The 24,732-nt window shown below is 40.3% G+C and overlaps 3 protein-coding genes across 14 annotated transcripts; 1 reads left to right on the forward strand and 2 right to left on the reverse strand.

The window, feature by feature from the left end:
• Positions 1–742: 742 nt before the first annotated feature.
• On the forward strand, positions 743–9,154 carry LOC109910314 (RNA polymerase II-associated protein 3). Of its 10 annotated transcripts, none has more exons than XM_020509466.2 (17): positions 743–2,806; positions 4,117–4,272; positions 4,364–4,507; positions 4,679–4,798; positions 5,210–5,337; positions 5,423–5,544; positions 5,673–5,743; positions 5,826–5,960; positions 6,126–6,253; positions 6,345–6,466; positions 6,625–6,695; positions 6,797–6,889; positions 6,996–7,225; positions 7,363–7,552; positions 8,122–8,219; positions 8,306–8,406; positions 8,513–9,154. In XM_020509466.2, exons 1-17 carry the CDS (start codon positions 2,792–2,794, stop codon positions 8,596–8,598), a joined length of 2,010 nt encoding a protein of 669 aa, XP_020365055.1. In that variant the 5' UTR covers positions 743–2,791; the 3' UTR covers positions 8,599–9,154. The 10 variants fall into 10 exon arrangements, with proteins under 10 accessions (XP_020365055.1, XP_020365056.1, XP_031653816.1 ...); XM_031797960.1 differs by lacking the exon at positions 743–2,806 and adding an exon at positions 3,396–3,426 and having other exon boundaries at positions 4,364–4,553; positions 4,679–4,777; XM_031797958.1 differs by lacking the exon at positions 743–2,806 and adding an exon at positions 3,615–3,773 and having other exon boundaries at positions 4,364–4,553.
• Positions 9,060–13,127, reverse strand: LOC109910259 (hemicentin-1-like). Its single transcript, XM_031797961.1, has 9 exons — positions 13,033–13,127; positions 12,671–12,726; positions 12,220–12,468; positions 11,776–12,042; positions 11,299–11,598; positions 10,845–11,114; positions 10,320–10,595; positions 9,924–10,172; positions 9,060–9,384 (listed from the first exon to the last, which is right to left on the reverse strand). The coding sequence occupies exons 3-9, from the start codon at positions 12,278–12,280 to the stop codon at positions 9,362–9,364; spliced, it is 1,446 nt and encodes a 481-aa protein (XP_031653821.1). The 5' UTR covers positions 12,281–12,468; positions 12,671–12,726; positions 13,033–13,127; the 3' UTR covers positions 9,060–9,361.
• Positions 13,128–14,001: 874 nt separating this feature from the next.
• Positions 14,002–21,552, reverse strand: LOC109910357 (uncharacterized). Of its 3 annotated transcripts, none has more exons than XM_020509535.2 (7): positions 21,179–21,552; positions 17,007–17,108; positions 16,691–16,729; positions 16,166–16,414; positions 15,693–15,947; positions 15,105–15,353; positions 14,002–14,619 (listed from the first exon to the last, which is right to left on the reverse strand). In XM_020509535.2, exons 1-7 carry the CDS (start codon positions 21,186–21,188, stop codon positions 14,525–14,527), a joined length of 999 nt encoding a protein of 332 aa, XP_020365124.2. In that variant the 5' UTR covers positions 21,189–21,552; the 3' UTR covers positions 14,002–14,524. The 3 variants fall into 3 exon arrangements, with proteins under 3 accessions (XP_020365124.2, XP_031652876.1, XP_031652877.1); XM_031797016.1 differs by having other exon boundaries at positions 16,166–16,353; positions 16,687–16,729; positions 21,179–21,203; XM_031797017.1 differs by lacking the exon at positions 21,179–21,552 and having other exon boundaries at positions 16,687–16,729; positions 17,007–17,315.
• Between the last annotated feature and the right edge of the window lie 3,180 nt (positions 21,553–24,732).

Genomic DNA, 24,732 nt, shown 5'->3' on the forward strand with positions numbered 1-24,732 from the left:
AGTGTTAAACGCAAAGAGAATGGTTTTCTGAACGTTTTGTAATATTGACCTTCGGGACCTGCATAATGGACATGCATATTGGCACATCACATTGATCCATATTTGATATTTACAAGTTGTGCTTGTTTTGATTGAATTAATTTAATTGTATTCTATTTTTGTAGTTCTATGGTATGTTCACATTGAGGGCTTCATTTTAAATGAGACTAAGATTTCATGACTCAACTTTTAAGAATAGTCATCAGTGCCAAAGTTGATAGACCACCTTTAAATGAACCTCCATACAAATGAATTAACTGCATATTGCATTTAAGTTATTTACATGAAGGGCATCTGTACTTGAAAGTACTTTAAACGTCATATCAGGTGTTAAAAAAGGACATCTTACAAGAGTCATGCAAAATGTCACATATACTGTTCTTCCACAAACTGAAATCATCACTGGAGATATACTGTTCTTCCACATTCTAAAAATTAAAACGGCAATAAAAAAAGTATTATTTGAAATAACAAAAAAATATAAATAGTTGTTGGAAGATATGGGTGAATTATTTGTCAACCATAAAACACCTAATGTGGTACACACAATTAATAATATAAAAATAACTGATTATCTTAAAATGAAAAAATTGTCACATAAATGGTTCTTTGTCTGTAGGATTCATTTGTTAGTTTAGATTTGTTTATTTATTATCATACATTTTTTTATTTGTAAAAGTAATATAAACACAACACATTTTATATGATCACATTTTTATTTTTAAACACAACACATTGAATTATTGAACAATTGCACATTATTGAACAATTACATTTTATTTATTTTCTTTTTAACTAGTAAACCTACACATTCTGAACCATTAAAGTTTTAAGCAGTGTATTGGTAGTTAGTTAACATGTTACCTAACTGATCAACATTTATAGGTACAGGCTAATAGCAAGGTATATATGCTATCTCATTGAACAAGCAACTTAACTCAAATAATGAGGTATGTGCTAGGCAACTCTCTCCAGCTCTCTCCAGGTTGTTGCGCTGCTTGGATAGCTAGATGCTCAATGGTCTCCTCCAGATATTGCCACTGTTCTCACACACACTGCAGTACACACTACCACCATCAGTTGTGTGTCTCCGCCAGTTCCAGAAAGTCCAGTCCTTGCGTACGTACTGTAAATATGATGAATCATAGATTGGCAATCCTCTTCATCTTCACTGTCCACCTGCATTGTCATGGAGCTGGAACCAGCAGTAGAGGATGGAGTGGCCTTAAATCTGTATGCTGCTGTGGTGCCAAACTGCTGCAGAACTTCACTTGGTAGTTTATGCTGGTAACAGGTATCACCAGCCAGCTTCAGTCCATACCGCACCAGGAGTATGGAGTTGAGAGTGTGAAGTGACATTCTATTTCTTAACTTTGACTTGACCACACTCGTTTGGCTGAACAGCCGTTCAACCTCCGCATTTGAGTGTGGTAAGGAGAGGACAGTGAGGGCAGCTTTGCACAGTTCTTCAAATGGATTTGACCCGGAAGAGTCCGTGTAGTTATTGACTTCACTCCAAAACTCGACTGTATTTTCAGTTGAGTCCCACCTAAACAGATGGATGTTTCTCCATTGGAAACAATTTGATCAATTGTTTGGGGCTGGTATCCCAGTAGCCCAGCTACTTTAATAATTTCAGTGGTGCCTTTATTGTGCTTTAGCGTTTCCTTAACACTGAACAAGGCCATGTTTCGCAAGACTTCTAGGTTGTCTGGGAGCCTTGCTTGCAGCTCCTTGCTTAAAGCAACAATGTAGTTGATGCACTGTCTCCGAATGACCTTTTTGTCCTCTGGCGCAAGACTGAGTTGGTACACCGTGCTCTCGAAAAGGTACCGAAGGTATGGTGATGGACTGAGATGTCCATCAATGGCATCCTTCAGGACATCCATTTTTGCCATAGGGTTGACTACTTTGTTGCAAATTGATGTTAAAAGGTGTACCAGATTGTCCAAAAGCTTGACAGGATCTGTTTGCTCACCCTCAAATGACGTCACTGCAACTTGTACGTCGGACAGGATTGATTTCAAGAATATCAGGTAGACATAGTTGGTCTTGTCCATGTACATGGCGTGGAGCACATCAGCCATGTAGCAACGCTCACCTGCATTGGTCAACTCAAAGTGGAGTTTCAGTTCTTCCCACTGGCTCAATATATGAGTTACCGCAGGCTCAATCGATAGCCAACGTGTGGCACACACTTTGGTGATCTGCAGGGGTTTCTGGCCACAATTAACGCCTCGCGCCGTTTTGTGGAAATCGAAAACCAGTTGTAGGTTTCCCTGATTAAGTACTCAACACTCCTAGGGATGGTTTCTTTGGATGCTGCACAGACAGCCAATTGTGAAGACTGGCACACACAGCAGATGAGTACCAAATTGGGCAATGCACATCTTTCCTTTAAAATCTTGTGCACCCCAGTCATCACGGACGCATTATCAGTGCCAATACCCTGAAGATTCTCTTTTTTAAGGTTACACTTCTGAAGAAACTCAACTACCGCCTTTGCTATTGATCTGGTCATCGCCCCCCTCCAATTCAACCAGCCCGAGAAATGTGGACACCGGGATAAAGATGTCTTACAGTAGGAGTGTAGTTTTTGGAAAAAGGGGACCCGTGCCCTTTCGCTGATCCATTTGTGGTTTCAGGGTGGGTGAAAACAGAGCTGGGTGCTGTGGAATCTTCGAAGGTAACCAGACGTGGTCTTTGTTTGTTTCTGCTGGTCAGAGGGAGAAGACGCTCCGCGTTAAAAAGAATGGGGCCAAGAAATGTAAGTTGTTTTGCTCTCAATAAATGGGTGCCATTTGAAAGGAGTGATTACTGGAGTAGCAGTAAAAGGTTGACCAGCTGAAGGGGAAGATTCCCAATGTTTGTGATGCTCGTCGTTTGGTGCGACAGACGAGGTGTCGTGAGTGGTTAAAATAGAAGCGTCATTTTCGGTTCTTTTGAGTTCTGATTTTGAGTCTGCCCGACAGTGATGTTAGGTTATGTACGTTATCCTGTACTGGCTTTTGTGCCAAATGCATTATGTTACAGATGAGTCAAAGGAATGTGTAGCATTGGGGAAAGTAGTGGTATGTGCTAATTGTAGGGGTGCCCATGGGGCTGTGGATCAGAAGTGTCCTGTGGAAAAGTTGTCATATGCTGAGGCAGTAAAGAAAGTAGAGGAAGATGGGTCAAGGGGGACAGATCCTGAGAGAAGTGGTGTGAGTAGTAGATAGGCCAACAAGTTACACATTTTTCAGTAAGATTTACATATTTGGCATTTTATAGCAATGGTTATCAACTGTACTGCAGGGATGGAACGTAAGTCGCAGAAGATGTAGGTTGTGGTGGCAGCTGCTGAGAGGTATTTGGGTGTGTGAGACTTGACATCAGGCGAGTTACAGGGTAAGTGGTGATGTCCCATCCTTTCAGGTTGTTGGCCTGAGGAAGAACTAAATAGATTTAAATACTGGAGTAGCGTGGTTGTACTTTTTTTGTGAGTGTTGTGTTTGTTAATTTTTTAATAAGCAAAGTATAGGGGAGTATTCCAGTCTAGTAGGTGGCAGTAATGCAAAATGTATTGGTTGCCAACCGCAGTTAAACCCCATCGAAGAAGAGGACATGCTGTCATGGCGCCGAACACAAACAGAAAACGACAGTATGGTGATAGTTTGTAGCGAACGTTAAATGCTAGTAAGCCTCGTTTAAACTTAAACTGATAAATTACAATCAATTTGGGACGCAAGGAACAGGTACTCAAATATTATAATGTAATCAGGTCTTATATCCAGGTCGAAACTCGTTAAAAGCGTTGCGTTCGCTTAGGCAACTAGCTAGCTACCAGCTATAAATGGCTGCTTTTGCGAGACAGCCGTGACTATCTAATGTCTCAACTGTAGCTAGCTCCTTGGTGTTATAGTAGTTAGTCACCAGTAGCGTGATGTTACTAGCTCCACAGTTTGAGTAACGTCAATAAAGATAGTGTTTTATTGTTTATGTCCCCGTTGACTTGATGTAGCTAGCTTACTAACATATTAAATGAAAGTGATCCTATCTCCTGTTTTGTCAACCTAGTATATTCAATGTATTTGACAGGTAGGCATGTCTGAAAACAAAGCCATTGAACTGGAACTGCAAATGCGACAAAATGCAGAGGACCTGCATAACTTCATGAAAGATCTTGACAGCTGGGAAACTGTCATAAAGAGGAAGGATGAGCAACTAAGAACTGGGAGCTTTAGCGAGTCTCAAGTATGTAACACTTGAAAATGTGTATATTTTATATTTGCCGTTGAGATTGTGCTATGTTAGAAAGATCCTGACCTATGTATTCCTGCCTTAGAAAAGCCTCCCACCAGTGCGAAACAAGAACTACAAAAAGAAGAGGGAGAAAAAGAAGGCATCAGACAACAATGCAAAGACTGAACCAAAACAAGCACGCAGGATAAAGTCTCATGACTATCAGTCATGGGACAAATTTGATGTGGTAATGGATTAGGTGGATCTTGCCTGTTTCTCCTTTGATTTCAATAGTGAGTTTAACCTAAGTATATGGTTTTAAACTGAATGGCAGCAGTGCACCATGCTAAACAGAATGTACTGCTTGCTGTTACACTAACCATTTCTTGGGGTGTTTTTTGTTGTTGTCTTCTGGTAGGACAAGGTATTGGAGTCCATGGATAAAGAGGACAGCGCTGCTGAGTCCAATGACTCTGAGTCTGAGGATTCTGGGGTTCCTGCTACTGACCAAGACAAGGTGCTTGCTGAGAAGGAGAAAGTACGACTCCACACTCATAGTATTGTAGTCAGACTCAGCCACAGCAAACCTGACACATTCAGAAATATGATTTCTCATGTAAATGTTGTCATTTTAAAATATGACTTATTATTTTTATGATGACACAATGACCACCATTGAAGGTCAATTCAAGGAACAGACTTGCAAACTGGGCATTTGTTTGCAGTATGCTGTGATTTAGATGTCTGTAGGACTAGAAAGTTGCCTCTGAAATCCTAGACAATTACCCATACAGTATACCACCATCGGGGCCTCTAGCAACTATCACCAGTCATTGATGGTAGTAGTCAATAATACTCAGTCGGTAGTCAGTAAATATTACTACTTTATTGTATGTATAGATTGCAAAATCTTATATTTGCTGTACTGAGTTTGACAATTGTTTTTCAGGGCAATCAGCTGTTCAAAGAAGGGAAGTATGAGGATGCCATTGAGTGTTACACCAGAGGCATGGGCGCAGACCCTTATAACCCCGTTCTGCCTACAAACCGAGCTGCCTGCTTCTTCAGACTCAAAAAGTAAGCAACATGTAAGGAAATAAGCTATATATAACATTTGAAATGACAACATTAATGTGAGAATTCATATTTCTCTGTCTGTCAGGTTTGCTGTTGCCGAGTCTGACTGCAACTTGTCCATCGCTTTGGACAGTAACTACTTCAAAGCATTTGCACGAAGAGGAGCGTCTCGATTCGCCCTGCAACATTATGAATCTGCCCTAGAAGGTGAGGAGTAATAGTAGCACAACAAAACATGTTTTCAAATGGGTAGAATGCCAGCAGAGGATGTATAGTTTTTATATGCTGTATTATCTTAGAATAGGTCACTTAAACTATATCTGCTTCCTTCCTAGATTATGTAATGGTTCTCAAGCTGGATCCTGGGAACCTGGAGGCACAGAAGGAAGTGATGAAATGCAAAGAGGTGAGACATTCTGGTGTTGGATCTATTACTGTACCTCTGTATCCCCCTCCCTGATCCACTCTAACCTCTCCTCTATCGGTAGGTCATTGCTAAACTGGGTGGAAAGGCAGAAAGCCCAGAGGCTGCAGTGGTGACGCCACCTGTGGTGGACGTCAAGCAACAGCAGCTCATGGACGAACAGCAGAGGAGACAGGAGGCGGTGGTGCAGAAAGACAGGGTAGAGACACCAGCTACACTTATCTTTTGCTGTTAGAGTAGGCCCGCTACATATTGGGTACCAGTTACCCAGTGACTCTGAGACGCTGCAGTGCTGAAGACATACCACAGGTGTGTGCATTGCTTTCTAAATCGTTACCACGACACTAAACCTTGACTCTTTCAGGGGAATGCATACTTCAAAGAGGGGAAGTATGAGGCTGCAGTAGTGGACTACACCAAGGGCATGGAAGCGGACAGCACCAACGTCCTCCTGCCTGCCAACCGGGCCATGGCTTACTTAAAGCTGCAGAGGTAAGCAGCAGGGAAGGCAGGATAAGAGAGTATTGGAAAAGTGTAAATTCTGTCAAAGCTGTGCATTGATTAAGCTTAATTCTCTCCTTAGATATAAAGAGGCTGAGGAGGACTGTAGTAAAGCAATAGCCCTGGATGGCACCTATTCAAAGGCCTTTGCCCGCAGAGGAACAGCCAGGGCTGCTCTGGGACTGCTCAAACAAGCTAAAGAAGGTACAGTAGACACAGCCTATCTTATTAGTAGGCAACCATTTTGTATAGGCTAGGCATGTTTCTATGTAACTACCTTGAGCAGGTTGAAGTCTTTGTGTGAATGGTAGCAGTAGTCATGGAACTGTTTATTATGTCATGTTTTATTATTTTTATTATAGATTTTGAGGAGGTCCTGAAGCTAGAACCAGGAAACAAGCAGGCATTTTATGAGATGAAGAAGATTGCAATTGTACGTATGTGGTTCCATGCTCACTATGGTTTTTGTGTTAATGTTCTTAGACCTGTTGTCTTTGTTGACAAATCATTGACATAGCCTCTCTCTGCTCTTAGGACATGGACACCAGTGGTCTGCTGGCAACAGAAGAGCATGCACAGCGGAGAACAGTACAGCCAATTAACAAACCACCTGACCTGCAGTCAACCGTGAGTCACTCAGATAAAACAGGAAAATATTTTCGGTAGGCTGTTTCTGAACTTGGCTTGAAAGATTGACACACGACAATGTTCCTATTGGATTTCCTTATCCCAGAAGCCATTGAGTAGAGTGGACATTGAAGAGGTTTGTGGAAAGATCCTGGTCCAGGAGGAGTCCTCGGCTGTGTTGACTTCAACCACAGCCCCCCGTGTTAGGCACCAGAAGACCACCTCCATTGCAGACACCGTGAGAGAGGGTCAGGCCTCACCCCCCTCTACCTCCCCCAGTGCTAAGATCCCGAAGATTGAAGAAACATCAAACCTCCCCTCACATTCCCCTGTCAAGTAAGAGATATTGTTTAATTGCCGAACGGCTTGAGGATTTTGTTAATGCATGTTTTTAGTTCGTTTTGAATAGAACATTTGTCAATAGTTAGACTTTTGACAATAACACCACTGATGAGGCTGTTTTCTTATTTCAGAGGGCCTGTAGGGTATGCTGTGAGAGCACAGACACAGCAGCACAGGGAGGCAACTGTCAGTGAACCAACAGAACCGCCTGCTACACCATCAACTGAGCTCGTACCTCCTGCCCCCACCAACAGCTTCCAGCTAGAGGCAGACCTAAGGAAGATTGGAAATGGCCCTGAAGTCATCTACAAGTATTTGAAGGTGGGTGTGGAATTAAAATATGATGACAAACACAATATTACACATCCAAAATAATAGACTTTTCAAATGTCATATGTGCAAATCACAAACTGTCTCTCGAAAAACGTACTTAGTAACAGTAAGTCATTTGTGTCCCTTTTAGTCAACTTAAATTATTGATTTGAACAATTTGATTGTGTGTGTATGTCATGTTTTATGTATATCTCTTAACCAATCATGGAACAAAACTCCGTGTGAGTTTATTTGGTCCGTTTGTATAGCTTTTTTTTAAAGCTTTTTTTAAGTTCAAAGGGGAAAATAAATAAACAATATGGGTTATTAATGTCCTTTTTTATTTAACATTTTAGGTATAGCCTATACAAAATGGTTGCTAATGATGTGCCCTACTAATGGGCTATATCTTATCTTGGATGCCTGTCTTGTTGTGATCATCTATTCTTCAGCAGAGACCTCATCTCTTGTTTGGGGTTCTATTTGTACACTAACAAATCACCATACAATGAGATTTGTCTTTTCTGCTGAGAAAAGCATGTAGATGCCACCAAGGACTGATGTTTGTGTTGTTTTAGCAAATCCAGCCTCAGGCTTATGCAAAGATCTTCCAGAGCTCTCTTGAACCAGACATGCTCAATCAGATTCTAAGGACGTTACAAAGCTTCTACATCAAGTAAGTACTGTACAAATACCATGCCATTACGAATGTTATGGCTCTTACAAGAAATGTGACTGTCACATTTTCCTTATCAAATGAAGGAAGGAAGAGCCACCTGTCATACTGGAGATCCTCAGGAATCTGGCCGGTGTGAGGCGGTTCGATATGGCTGTAATGTTCATGTCCAACCCTGAGAAGAAGGGTACCGATTTGGTTGTTGACCTGGCCCAGTTTGTGATACATTATTTAACCCCAATGCAAAATTATTATGACATTGATAATGGCAATTTTTTTCTTTTTTTTTCTAGTTCTACAAGAATTGTTTGACTTTCTTCGTCAAGCTGGACTTGAGGATGCTTCAGTAGGAGCCCTGCAAAAGAAGTATGGAGTGTGACGTGAGTGCAGAACCCTAAAAATGGACATCGCCACGGAGAGCAAAATTGTTTTTTTTACTTCAGCAAGCAATCGCTTGGAGTTTTTCAATGCTCTAGTCCATGTTACTAATCCAAACATTGCTGTATGTACGCAACAATGCATCACTTAATTTCGGCTGCCATGTTGGAAGGTCTGTAACATTTGATGTAATACTGTTTTATTTTTTTCCCTATGGCTCAACATATATAAGTTTCATCCTTATGAGAACAGTAGTTACTCTGCATGGCCAAAACAAGTATGTTCTATCTGACTGCGGCCCAACAGAACCATATGGGGATTAGTTCAAATATGCATCTGCTACTCTTAGAAAGCCATGAGAACTGAAATATGAATAAAGGCAAAACATTTGTGTTATTTTCAATTCTTCTGTCCAGGACCGTACATCTCCAAGACATTAATTGCAGTGAATGAGTGCATACCTAATAAATTGACAACCTTTATTGATGTTCACTGAAAGTGCAGATATGGAGAAGACACTTTTCAGCAAATAAAGTTTTCACATGTTAACTGTAAAATAAAATATAGTTTTTTTTGGTGTCATCTACACATGGACTAAGAAGTTGGCAAAATATACATAATGTGGAAAATAAACAAATTACAGGAAGTCTGTCAAACTGCATTAACAAAGCACACATTTTCCAGACAACAGTACAAGATAAAGACACTGTTGGATTGCGTTGTTGCCCCACCGCCATTGAATGGAATTCTTCTCTTGACTGTTCTCAACATCCACACCAGTGAGAATCTTTGGTAATAAGGGGAGAAATGTTAATAGCTGACTGAACTTTGTGGCATGTCTACTACACATGTAGGGCTTGCACAATAATTGTATTGGCGTGTAACTGACAATTATGGAGAATAACTGTGAAGTATAAGCAAAGTGTGCGTTGTCTTAATACCTATATTTTAGCACAGGGGATTCAACTTTTTACTCAGTTAACAGTTTACCCAATAGCAGTTTTTCATGAACTCTGAAGTTGGTAATCATTTTACGAGCAAGACGGCACGGTCGAGAGAAGCTTCATTTTCAAAAGTTCCAAGCGGTCAACTTTATTGAGATGTGTGTTTCACCCAAGCTGTGTTGTATTCACTAGGTTTGGTGTAGCTAATTTTCAAATGTGCATAATGATACATTTCAAGCTCATACTAAAATTAAAATTATGGCAATAACTGGCCGGTTGCATGACAATTATTACCGAAGATGCCGTCCCCAGTTGAATGGAGTAGTAGGAAGTGTTATAAGACCAACAATTAAATTGATGGATCATAGTAGTTTGACCATACCTGTGACACTGAGTGTCTCATTGGCTGTTGCTGTCTTCCCGGTGATCGTGTTGTGTGCCTCGCAGCTGAAAGACTCAGTGGCCACGTAACGGTTGATGGTTATATCAACCACACTGCCGTGCATGGTCCGACCATACACACTCCAGGTGTAGCTGCAAGAGGGAGAGCACTGGGCAATACACTTGAAACTGGCCTTGACCCCTACCTCTAGGGCACCTGGTCCTGAGATGGTCACATTAGATGGTCCATCTGAAAGAAAGGTCAACATTAGACCTAGAATGGCTTGTTCGTTCTGAACTACCTCTTTTTATGCTTCATATGACAGTGACAAGACCATTCAGTTTCAAGGTCTGCATAGAAATATGTTTTGACAAATACAATCTAACTGCTGCTCACCAAGTAACACAACTGAGGTATTGGCAGTGCTGTTGTCATTGGTTACTGAGTTGTAAGCCACACAGCTCAGGGGTCCTCCGTCCATGGTTGTCTCAGGTGTGAGGGAGAAGGAGGCGTTCATCTCTGCCAGCCTCCCCTTGTATATCCAGGTGTAGGTACAGGTGGGGTAGCACAGGGCCGAACACTGAAGGGCTGTCTTTGATCCAGGCAGGAGATACAGGACTTTACCTACTGGGCCTTTGCCAGATTGGATGATAACAGCTTGAAGTGGTCCATCTGGAAAATGTCATGAAATGTCTTTATGATTAGCTTGTAAACATATATATATATATATATACATACAGACACACACACACATAGGGGTTGCAAGTAGCCTAAGGGTTCTGTTGATGTGCCTTTGAGCAAGGCACTTAACCCCTAATTGCTCCTGTAAATAACTGCATCTCTTTTATGATCTTTCTTGAAATACTGGTGTATGGTGAGCAAAAATGGCTGTATAAATAGAATTTATCTCTGCATACTCACAATTGACATTCAGTTGGTACCCAACCCCTTTGATGAGTGCTCCCCCCTGAGAAACAATGCATTGGTACAGCCCACCATCCGACTGGAGCAGAGGACTAAAAGACATAGTGATATTGTTGGGGGAGAGACTGACCCTGCCGGACACAGCTACAGGGAGGCCATTTTTTAACCACAAAATGGAGGCTGGATTCTGAGAGCCCACACACTGCAGTGAGAAGGGCTGGTGTGCCAAGGGCTTGTCCTGGGACACCGGCTGTACAGAGATAGGATCTGGAAGACGGGAGTGGAAAAGAGGTGAAGAGGACATAATGAACGAGGAACATTTTATTTTCAGAGAGATACCAAGATAAATACTTTGAGTTGGCTTTTACAAAATGGTGGACTGTCACCTCCAAACATCCGATTCTAAATATTGACTTGTGACAAATCTTTTGTCATAAAATCTCTGACTTACCAGTGACGCTCAGGATCTTGGTGCTAACAGCAGTGACCCCTGAGGCAACATTCTTGGCCTCACACGTCAGTGCCTCATTGTGCCTGTAATCATCAACCGTAACCACCAGTTTACTGCCAACCATGGGCTTATCGCCCTTATGGAAGATTGGCAACTGGATCTCGTCACCATTGAAGATCTTTCCATTGAATGTCCAGGTAAAGTTACAGGAGGGGGTGCAGTCAACAAAGCACACAAAGTTGTAAGTGTCTCCTACTGTCACTGAGCTGGCACCCGTGATCAAAATGGCCCCCGGTCCACCTGGGAAGAGGTGGAAGTAAACACTTGATTATGTGTTTAATTGATTATAGACTCTTAGAAGTTTCTAAAAATGCAGTGTACACGGAATATATGACTAACATAATATAGTAATAATTATCCAATGCGACTTCCATGGACCACTCCAAAGTTGAAAAAAATGACAAAAATTCCACTCACGGGCCACGTAAGGTGTGACATAGGTTGAGATGTAGAGGAGTGAGACAGTGTCCTGAGCATCACAGATCAATTCCTCTGCAATCTCCCAGGAGTCAGGTGTGACAGAGATGGTTTGACCATATTTGGTGGTCACTGTGCTTTGTGCTTCAGAACTAATTGTCCAGGTGTAGGAGCAGGACGGGTAGCAATCAGCAGAGCAGGAAAAGTTGGACGTCACTCCACTGGACAGTATATCAGGACCTGTGATCTTTATATTGGACGGTCCAGCTAGAAAATAAATAATTGTCGTATAATAATTGTCGGTTGAATTAGGTTGGAGAGTGTAGAACAGAGCTCCACAACCTTTGGATATGCAGTAGAGACACAAAAGCATAACATCTGTTGGCATAGTATGATTTCTAAATATTCGTTTAGATTGATAAAAACGTATTATAAGTAGCCTACACGTCACGTTGACTGTTTTGCTGACTGTCACGGACTTCCCAGTGGTGGGGTTTGTAGGCATACAGATCAGGACCTGTGGTGGAACCTGCTCCTTCAGCTGGAGGTTGAGCTGTGGGCCCTGGGTGGTGAGCTCTCCTCTGGTCCAGGTGAAGGTGCAAGTTGGGAAGCAATTGGCTGAGCACTGGAAGCCATAGGGAACCTCCACCGTCACTGTGTTCACCCCACTGATCTCCACAAAGGACGGCCCATCTGACAGAACGGAAAAAAAGCCCCTGAGTCATAAACATAATGGTAAAAAATTAGGACGAAGTGGATTTACATTTTTTATTGTTCACCATAATGTTATAATGTTAGTGTAAGGATAAACAATGGATGATTAATGCATATAGCCTTTTGGCATACATTTATTTTGTATACTTCGAAATGATGCCAGAAACTTTATGTATCTTACATGGTGTGGTTTCCTCCGATGTCCTGCCCTGCTCTCTCTCTCACTGGCAAGTGTTCCTACAGAAACACAGAAAGATAAAGAATCCCATGCCATCACAATGGTTCACTTTAAATGAACTATCTTATAAAGCATTAATAACACATGTATATGGCCTAGAACCTAGATACACATTACATGCAGGCACTTCTCTTTTTAAAACATTTGGATTTTCATTACAAAACTATTTCTTATTCGTTACTTTGACAATTCAGAAAAATTCTGATTTTTTTTTCCATTACAAATTTGCATGAGAAAATGTAATTCCTGACTTGAAGTAGATTTGACCTCAACACTAACAGATCCAGTTGAATGTGGTATCTTACCTGCCAGGCAGGTGAGCAGCAGAGGCAGACGAAATGTGCAGAGGAGAACCATGGTTCTGCTGCCGAGATCCGGGCGACAAAGTGGCTGAAATGTCCACTCAAGAGCTGTTCTCCCCTTATACCTCCGGAAAAAAACTGTCTGACAATCTTATCAGGAACCAATTCAAAAACAAGACATTATCCAACAGTGCCGGCAAAGCGCCGCTAGTGTTTGGACCTTTATGTGGGTAATCAGCTCCACGGCATTGTGTTCTGGTTAGGGCGTGCGCGCTAGTTCCTTGTGTTCGTAGGCGTTGATCTACTGCGACGGAGCCTTTTGATACTGCCAAGTGACATGTCTCTGAGCGAGGGAGCATTCACTTTGTTTGCTTCTCGTCCATTCAGACAGGTGAAGGTTACAGACAAAAGAAAGTGTGCAAACATGTTTTAATCTGTTTATCCTATTATGTCGAATAGCTCTTATGTAGATACAGTGGTTGTTGGTATAATATTTTTATTAGTAAAGGACACTTATTATTTTTCCATTTAAAATGCATTAATTAACTTAACCAATTGAACTATAATTCAAGATGACAAAAGGGTTATGCATGGAAAAGCTTGAAAAGATAGAGAGGGTGTGTGTGTAGGTGATACCATTGCCTCTCTGGAACATTGATTGTTCTTATGTACTATAAAATAAACTCCTGATATATAATCAGTGATAATCAAAAGCGGACTAATCGCACTCCGTGATCAAGTGTGTTTTAATATTTATGCATGTTGATTACATTCCAGATCAAAATGTACATGTAGATGCAGGGTGGGCCCCTCATCTGTTGCGAGTTAATGCTAATCATCAGTCAGACGATATGTGAAAATAGCACTTCAACTAACAATACCAAACTATTTCACATTTCAAATATTTAATTCAGTATGATGGCAATTGATTGAGATAATTGTTTCAGAACTTATTTGAGAAAACATTTCAAAAACAGTTTGTCATGTATTTTATTGCAGTTATGCAGTTTCTAGACAAATATTACATATTTTTCCCCCCCAAAGTCACAGCCTTTGAAGTAATGTATTTTAATTGGCGTGTTAAGCTGGACCTGACTTGTCTTGAGCCTGTCCAACATCAGCACGCCATTTAAAATACCACACTTCAAATTCTGTGCCTTCCATGATGATGGCATGCTTGCAGGTTTCAACTCCATCTCAAGTCTGGAAAAAAGTTACACATTGCAAAAAAGACATGCTACTAAATTAATGTAAATTTGTCTTTATTAAATATTTATTCCAAATAGGGTATACACGTGATGATGCTTGCACACACGTAGTGCTTTAATATTGAAAGATTCAGCCAAGCCTTTCCACTCCACTTATCATCAGCAAATATGCTTAACATCCTGATATGGAAGGCACTGTTTGTAATAATGCTGACATGTTTTCAAATTATTCAGATGTGCGTGTGGAGAACAGCTTACTTCCTTGTACAAAACGGCCCTCTCCTGGATTATGGTGATATTACAGTGTAGAGTGAGAGTGTAAAGGCAAACAGAAGCAGGTCTATAGTCTGTTTAGCCTGTGTGGCCATGGATTTTCCATCATCTGTAACACACAACAACAAAATACATTACAAAAGGAACACCAAAAAGCCAACTGACATTTACTCCTGAGGTGCTGACCTGCTACACCCTCTACGACCACTGGGATTATTATTTGAACCTGCTGGTCATCTATGAATGTTGGAACATCTTGAAGAACAATCTGGCCTTAATGGCCATGTACTCTTATAATATCCACCTGGCACAGCTAGAAGAGGACTGGCCACCCCTCAGAGCCTGGTTCCTCCCTAGGTTTCTTCCTACAGTAGGGTTCCTGCCTTTCTAGGGAGTTTTTCCTAGCCACCATGCTTCTACATCTGCATTGCTTGCTGTTTGGAGTTTTAGGCTGGGTTTCTGTATAAGCACTTTGTGGCATCTGCTTGATTTAAAAAAGGTTGTATAAATACTTTCGATATGGATTTGATGTGTCTGACATATTTTTTATGACTGTAGTTACTCAAATGTATAATCATGAGATTTCTGCTGTACCTCCCACCCGTACGGTCTTGGTTGCCAAGTCAAAATTCTTTGAGACCGTATTCTGAGCGTAGCACTTAATCTTCTCTGACTTTACATGTCGCTCGACCGTCATCTCCATCTCACTGCCATAAACAGTGTGACCATCAACGATCCACCAGTAGTCACAAGCAGGAATGCATTTGGCAGTGCACCGAAACTTGGACTTGAAGCCAACTGCAACAGAGTCTTGACCAATGACGTGGACCTCTGATGGACCAGCTGATAGGAGACAAAAAGTAAAGGAAGAAGCTGGTTCAAGTATCACTTCAACCAAAACCCCAAAATCACTCTTTAATCATCAAATGTAGAATGTATACTGGATAAGGGAAGTGTGTTAATTGATAGATCAAGCTATTGAAAAGGCCCTGGGCCCAAGCCTGAATGGGGTCTGAGAGGCCCCAAAAAATATCCAACCAGGGGGCCTATAACAAAACAAAGCCCCGGGGCCTATGATTTCTTAATCCGGCCCTGGATATGGATATGAACAATTGCATTACCATAATGACAATAAATAATCTACAATTGTTAGAGGAAGTTCTACATCTCCCAATAACCTACATGTCACAGGTATTGTCCTGGTGGCCATGGCATAGAGCCCAGACACACTGTTGATGGCCTTGCAGTTCAGGGTAACAGAGGTGGCCAACTCTTCGGGAGTTACGGTAATCTCGTTCCCCTGCCCCCCGAGCCATCGGCCCTTTATCCCCCAAGTGTAGTTGCAGGAGGGACGACAGTCGGCGTTACACTTGAAGCTTTGTGGGGCCCCTGGGGTCATCAAGTCAGGGCTTGTGATCAATACATTGCTTGGTCCAGCTACAAGGAGGAACACACACATTTAGATAATAGTCTAGATCCTATGACCAATGTGAAAAACATGAGCAAAATAATTTAATCTAACACTAATCCAGTAATCCAGACATCTTGTCAGTAAATTAAAACACATTTAATTATCCCTCCATTCCTAATATCATAAAGACCATCACCTCTAATTTCAAGTGAAGTGTCATAAAAACAACAAACCACCCACACACCTAAAACCTGCAGTATCTTTGTTACTGTAGAGGACCTCCCAGATTCATCATTCCTTGCAGTGCATGTGAGGTTTAGGGACTCCTCCCATTGGCGAGCTGTGAAGAACACTTCATTCCCCTGCCCAATCTGCCCGTCGATACTCATTCTGTAGCTACAGGAAGGAGAGCACTGGGCGGAACAGTCAAAACTGCATGGCACGCCCACAGTCACAAAGTCAGGACCCAAAATGGTTAGTTCCAAGGGACCATCTGAAAATTACAGTGCACAATCAAGCAATGTTGGCCTACCGGATTTTTAGCACACAGGGTGTAAATTTACTTGTAATAGGGATACATTGCTACAATGATAATACAATTTAAAGTCATGGCATTTCCAATTGACCCCTCATTTCTGTACAGTAGTTATCTGCTAGCTGTTAGCACTACTGCCCTACCACAGGTACAATCCAGAGGACCCAACACTCCAATGATGTTGCCATACTATAATACGTTGACTAGTTTGTCATGTGTCTGTGGTTTACCTACTGGGACTGTCCTTCCCTCCATCAGTGGTCACAGCTGATCCTGGAAGTTCATAAAAACAGCCTCACAGTCTGTCATCAAGACGTTATAATGTATATGTAACACGAAAATTATCATTATGCTTAGACCCAAATATGTTAGACCAAACAAAAGTTTAACCTCAGCAGACACTGAACATATGCATGGTTATAGAGCTTAGCAGAAAGTTTCCAGAACATACAGACTTACTGACTGATGTCAAACTGCGTTCGGCATCCTCAAAAATAGATTTTGACAAAATATTATCTCAAATAATGTTGTTTTTTCCATATCATATTACCTGCAAGGTACACAAACAGCAGAAGCAGATTGAGCAGGGTGTGTGTATCCTTCATTGTCTTGCAGCGATGGAGTGAGGTGAATGGATACCAGGAATATGGGACTGTTACAGAGTCAAGTAGTAGAGTGAGAAGGTTAACAAACACACCTTATCAGAAAGAACAGACTGAGAGTGAACCTGCCCTGCCCATTCAAACCTGCCTATTAAAAAGACATTATTTCTGTAGTGACCATTAAATAAGGTGAAACAGAACTGGCAACTTTTACTATGAACTAACATGTAGAGGGCAATGTACTGAGGAATAAAATAAATGGTCTCCAACTCTCCATCCCTGCTCCTGGGGAGCTGAAGTCAATTAATTTACTATTTTTAATAGACAGAATCAATTGGAGGGAAAGATATGAGACCATGTGTATTACATGAGTGTATGACGAATTTAGGAGTGTCGAGAACGTGGTTTCAGTGCATGGCTTGTACCAGAATCTCTTATCAAAAGTACAAAAAGTTCTGAATGAAACAGACTTTGACTTTAGCTTTAGGCACACGTGACTTGGTTGTGTCAACAGTGTCAGAAACTCTGGTTTGAACCTCTATATCAATACCTCAAACAGAATAAAACACAGTAACTACAAAGTATTACTCTTAAAAAGTGTATTTTTTGCTGATACAGATATTTGCAAATGCAGAAGTGAACATTTTTATATACTGTGTGGGTAAAATGTATGTCATATGCTGTAAAACTATCTAAATTCCCATTTATAACCCCTTATGTCACATTCTGTTTCATCATATCCTATTAAAGCTGATCTAACATTTGTTAATTTCACGTAAACATTTCAGACAACCATCTCTTTCAGTTGTATTCCATCATCCATGTAATGTTTTTCACATTGTAGAGTCAATCACAAGTTATACTAGTTAACAGTGGTGTAAAGTACATAAGTAAAAATACTTTAAAGTAATACTTAAGTCCTTTTTTCGGGTATCTGTGCTTTACATTACTATTTATATTTTTGTCAACTTTTACTTCACTACATTCCTAAAGAAAATAATGTACTTTTTACTCCACACATTTTCCCTGACACCCAAAAGTACTCATTACATTTTGACAGGAAAATGGTACAATTCACACACTTATCAAGAGAAAATCCCTGGTCATCCCTACTGCTTCTGATCTGGCAGACTCACTAAACACAAATTCTTTGTTTTTATATGACTGTGTTGGAGTTTGCCCCATGTTATCCATCAATTTAAAAAAAGGAGAACATTTTGCCGTCTGGTTTGCATAATATAAGGAATTTGAAATGTATACTTTTAATTTATACTTTTACTTTTGATACTTAATTCCATTTTCTTTTTATACTTAAGTATATTTAAAATCAAATACTTTTAGACTTTACTGAAGTAGTATTTTACTGGGTGACTTTCACTTTTACTTGAGTAATTTTCTATTACGATATGTTTACTTTTACTCAAGTATGACAATTGGGTACTTTTCCCACCACTGCCAGTTGACTAGCTGAACGCGGAATCTGGATGACATAACCCCGAGTCCTTGGAGCTCCACAGTGTATATATAATGTTAAATGTCAATGTGTCTTCATGCATCTACACTCGATGTCTACATATTATATCACTAAACTCCTTTATTTTGTGTGTCTAAAACCGTTATATATGTTTACAAAAATGACATTTTAATCACACAACCTCTAAGTGCTTATTTTAGAATATATGTCTAACATAATGTTAAAGGTATAGACTATGTATGTGTGCCCATGCTGTGGTTATAGAATAATTAGGGGTTCACAGTGAAGCATGGTCAAATAAGTCAAGCATACATTAGTAAGAAAAATACATCTAATTTGACACACAGAAACAAGATGCCATGAGTAACTTGGCCAAACAGAATGGCACTGATTGGCCTATAGGTGGTGCTATTATAAGCAGTCTCACTTAATCTATGCCTTGATCACACCTACAGTGTGAAATCAAATCAAACTTTATTCATACAGCACATTTCAGACATGGAATGCAACCCAATGTCCTTCACAGGAAAAAACAAATACAAATATTTACTACACAACAAACATAAGAGGATAAAAAAACGAAATAATAACAATAAAAATGACTAAAAAGTTCTTTAAAGAAAAGCTCATCTAAAAAGGTGTGTTTTAAGATCTCTGGCAGGCTATTCCAGAGGCTGGGGGCATAATACCTAAAGGCTGCCTCTCCTTGCCTCTTGGTCCTAGGCTTTAGGATAGTTGAAAGGCCAGTACCAGAGGACCTGAGGGACCTACTGGGTACATAACCTAAATGCATGTCTGACAATCTATCCTGATGGACCTTATGGGAGCTTGAGACAAATTTGTTCAGCATGAGGAAAGACGCCTACATACGAAGTTTGAAGTCTCTAGGACAACTGGAGTGGTGGACATCTCAATCACACCTACAGCATCATTGCATTTTGGTACGCCAGAAGTACATTCATTTCCAATGGAGCACTGCGTTTGCCTTGCAGCATTGCATCGCAGAGGCAGTCACACAAAATTGTCATTGAGCAAAATGGTAAGCATCATCATCTGGACATGTGTGCAACAAAAATCCAAGGTATGCACCACACAGAACACACTGCAACTGCCTCTGCAATGCAATGTTTAAATACTTTGTAAATGCACTCCACAATGGCCTATCCACTTTTTAGGGTCAAAGACATTACCTGTTACATTTGGCCAGTGGTTTTTTAATTTTACCTTTATTTAACCAGGCAAGTCAGTTAAGAACACATTCTTATTTTCAATGACGGCCTGGGAACAGTGGGTTAACTGCCTGTTCAGGGGAAGAACAACAGATTTGTACCTTGTCAGCTCGGGGGTTTGAACTCGCAACCTTCCGATTACTAGTCCAACGCTCTAACCACTAGGCTACGCTGCCGCCCCAGCGTAAGTACTTAAGTAAAAATAGTTTTTGGGGGGTATCTGTGCTTTATTTTAATATTTATATATTTGACAGCTTTTACTTCACTACATTCCCACTGAACATAATGTATTTTTTACATTTTCCCTGAAACCCAAAAGTAATTGTTACATTTTGAATGCTTAGCAGGACAGGGAAATGGCCCAATTCACACACTTATCAAGAGAACATCCCTGGGCATCCATATTGCCTCTGATTCTTCATTTGTAAACGATGTCTGCGTGTTGTAGTGTGCCTCTGGCTATCTGTAAATAAAATAAAAACTAGACAATTGTGCTGTCTGGTTTGCTTAATATAAGCAATTTGAAATGGTTTATATTCTTACTTTTGATATTTAAGTATATTTTGCAATTACATTTACTTTTGATACAAAAACCAAATACTTTTAGATTTACTCAAGTAGTATTTTACTTGGTGACTTTCACTTTTAATTGAGTCATTTCCTATTAATGTATGTTAATTTTACTCAAGTATGACATTTGGGTACTTTTTCTACCACAGCATTTGGCATTGATATTTAAAAAATATATAGCTACGAGCAGCAATGAACAGAGTTTACAGTATGACAGAAAGGTCACAATATCCGTTGTATAAGCAATCCCTAGGTGTAGCTTAAGAGTGTTGGGCCAGTAACCAAAATATTGCTGGTTTGAATCTGGAGCCGACTAAGTGAAAAATATGTCAATGTGCCCTTTAGCAAGGCACTTAAGCCCAATTGCTCCTATAAGTCACTCTGGATAACAGTGTCTGCCAAATGACATAAAATGTCTACATGATTTGAATCATAGTTGGTATACTCCACATTAGTGTTCCAAAATACTTCAATAAACTCTCAAAGCTGTACTGCGTTGACTGCGCAAGCAGCAGGACTTCCAGTTTCCAATTTTCCAGAATAAAATATTCACTTTTCACTACGTTCAGACCACATAATAGGGCAACAATATGTGATAAAAAAATATATACTAATCACAATATTTCACATTGTCCGTATAATTTAAATCTAACATTCATTTGCATGAGACAAAGTTCCCTTGATCAAAAGTTATTGATCTAGTATCCTATGGTGCCACTGGTGCCAATGACATATATATGGTGCCAATGACATATATATGGTGCCACCAACTGGTCTGGTGCAGCCATCTAAGGTTGCAGTGAATTTATATTCAGTTTCTAAAGACATACACATAAAGTTTACATACCCAATGTCATGACCCATGTCCATCGGTTTAGTTCTTATCGCCCAGGTGCTATATTTAGCTGAATATAAACTAGTAGCTAGCTGTTGTTGCCGATGGTGGAATCATCTAACCCGCTGGCTCTTGAAGCCCCATGAGCTCCCAAGTCTATAAGCAGTCTAGCTAACATGTTAGCTAGCTAGCATTGCAAATTAGCATTTCAATAGCTAGCTGGGCAGTTTTACAAGAAAATGACTGATATGAGTCAAACACTGTAGCTAACTAGCAAGCCTTCCTCTGATGTAATGTAATTTGGGCACTGGAATGCTAGATTTGTCTTTTAATTTTACATTGACTGTCATTGAAGTTGGTGGTTACTAGTGGTTCAAATCCGAGGTGAGAGAAACTGTCCGTCATTATTTGTGTTTTGGTAGGGGTCGGAGTGACGTCACGCACCTGTTACACCCCTTTTCCTAATCAGGGTTAATTCTGGTTGTCAGTGGTCTAATGGGGGTCTGGGGTCTAACTATACTGAACAAAAATATACAGTGCCTTCGGAAACTATACAGACCTATTGACTTTTTCCACATTTTGTTACGCTACAGCCTTATTCTAAAATTGATTAAATAAATACAAATCCACATTAATCTACACACAATACCCCATAATGACAAAGTGAAAACAGGTTTTTAGAATGTTTAGCAAATGTATTCTAAATAAAAAACAGGAATACCTTATTCACATAAGTAGTCAGACCCTTTGCTATGAGACTCAAAATTGAGCTCAGGTGCATCCTGTTTCCATTCATCATCCTTGAGATGTTTTTACCTGTGCTAAATTCAATTGATTGGACATGATTTGGAAAGGCACACAACTGTCTATATAAGATCCCACAGTTGACAGTGCATGTCAGAGCAAAAACCAAGCCATGAGGTCAAAAGGAATTTTCCATAGAGCTCTGAAACAGGATTGTTTCGAGGCACAGATCCGGGGAAGAGTACCAAAAAATGTCTGCAGCTTTGAAGGTCCCTGAGAACACAGTGACCTCCATCATTCTTAAATGGAAGTAGTTTGGAACCACCAAGACTCTTCCTATTGGGGGAGAAGGGCCTTGGTCAGGGAAGTGACCAAGAACCCAAATGGTCACTCTGACAGGGCTTCAGAGTTCCTCTGTGGAGATGGAAGAACCTTCTAGAAGGCCAAACATATCTGCAGCACTCCACCAATCAGGCCTTTCTGGTAGAGTGGCCAGATGAAAGCCACTCCCCAGTAAAAGGCACATGACAGCCCACTTGGAGTTTGCCAAAAGGCACCTAAAAGACGCAGACCATGAGAAACAAGATTCTCTGGTCTGGTGAAACCAAGATTGAATTCATTGGCCTGAATGCCAAGCGTCACGTCTGGAAAAAAAACCTGTCTCCATCTCTACTGTGAAGCATGGTGGTGGCAGCGTCATGCTGTGGGGATGTTTTTTTAGCTGAAGGGACTGGGAGATGAGTCAGGATGGAGGGAAAGATGAACGGAGCATAGTACAGAGAGATCCCTGATGAAAACCTGCTCCAGAGCGCTCAGGACCTCAGACTGAGGTGAAGGTTCACCTCCCAACAGGACAACGACCCTAAGCACACAGCCAAGACAACAGAGGAGTGGCTTTGGGACAAGTCTCTGAACGTCCTTGAGTGACCCAGCCAGAGCCCGGACTTGAACCTGATCGAACATAGCTGTTCAGCGATGCTCCCCATCCAACTTGACAGAGCTTGAGAGGATCTGCAGAGAAGAATGGGAGAAAATCCCCAAATACAGGTGTGCCAAACTTGTGGTGTCATACCCAGGAAAACTCAAGGCTTTAATCACTGCCAAAGGTGTTTCAACAAAGTACTGAGTAAAGGGTCTAAATACTTGTGTAAATGCAGTGGTGAAAAAAGTACTAAATTGTCATACTTGAGTAAAAGTAAAGATTCCTTAATAGAAAATGACTCAAGTGAAAGTCACCCAGTAAAATACTACTTGAGTAAAAGTCTAAAAGTTTGGTTTTAAAAATACTTGAAAAATATAAAAGCATAAAAAGTAAATGGAATTGGTCAAATGTACTTAAGTATCAAAAGTAAAAGTATAAATCATTTTTAAATCCTTATATTAAACAAACCAGGTGGCACCATTTCTTATTTTTTATTGAGAAATTTCCAGGGGCACACTCCAACACTCAGACATAATTTATAGACGAAGCATTTGTGTTTAGTGAGTCCACCAAATCAGATGCAGTAGGGATGACAAGGGATGTTCTCTTGATAAGTGTGTGAATTGGACCATTTTCCTGTCAAAATGTAACCAGTACTTTTGGGTGTCACGGAAATGTATGGAGTAAAAAGTACATCATTTTATTTCGGAATGTAGTGAAGTAAAAGTAAAAGTTGACAAAAAATTTAAATAGTAATGTAAAGTACAGATACCCCAAAAAACTACTTAAGTAGTATTTAATGTATTTTTACTTAAGTACTTTACACTACTGGATAATAGTAGGCATTGTAGCGAGTTACCATTATATTGAGAAGGTTTTTGGGAAAGCCTTTCCATCTACCTAAAGACTGTTAGGCCTATCATTACCATCACTACATTTTTCCTGTTCCTTAATTCTTTGAAACCTGGACGTTTTACTTCATATTGTCACGTTCGTTATAAGGATCGGACCAAGGCGCAGCGTGGTATGCTGTACATTCTTATTTATTAAAAGAATGAACACTGAACAAAATAACAAACTGAATCGCTATACAAATGAGTGCTGACAGTCAACTACACATAGACAAGATCCCACAAACACAAAAAGGAAATGGCTACCTAAATATGATCCCCAATCAGAGACAACGATAAACAGCTGCCTCTGATTGGGAACCATATCAGGCCACCATAGACAAACAAATTCACTTAGACTTACAAAACCTCTAGACATACAAAAACCCTAGACAATACTAAAACTAGCATACCCACCCTAGTCACACCCTGACCTAACCAAAATATAAAGAAAACAGAGATATCTCAGGGCGTGACACATATTATGACACATATTATATCTTACCTTGCATGGTTCAAAGTAGCCTATAGTCAACATTCCACCATAAAAACGTGGAGGCAATTATTTTTATAAAGACTTACTTACTCAACGTTCTTTCATTGTTAGTTTTGATTTCTGTTTGCCATATATTTTTCAACTGTGCTGTGATGTTTCACAAAAGTTCTGAACCTTCCTATTCTCAGTTTCTACAGATTGTAAATTAAAGATAAACAATTTTGCTAAGAACATTTTTATATTATTGATCGATTGACTATGACTTTTTAAATCACCCAGCAGTGCTATTTGCAGAGTTAGCTCCAGGTAAATGTTGCAATTCTTCCGCCATTCCTGAACCTGCGACCAAAACAAGTTACAGTACAGATGGACAGTACAAAAACAAAGGATCTAATGATTCTGTCTCTTCACAGAAAAATCGGCAGAGCTGGGATGGTTGTATCCCCCCATATATATATATATATATATACAGTGGGGCAAAAAAGAATTTAGTCAGCCACCAATTGTGCAAGTT

Source organism: Oncorhynchus kisutch, linkage group LG19 (assembly GCF_002021735.2).
Source record: "Oncorhynchus kisutch isolate 150728-3 linkage group LG19, Okis_V2, whole genome shotgun sequence".
Lineage (NCBI taxonomy): Eukaryota > Metazoa > Chordata > Actinopteri > Salmoniformes > Salmonidae > Oncorhynchus > Oncorhynchus kisutch.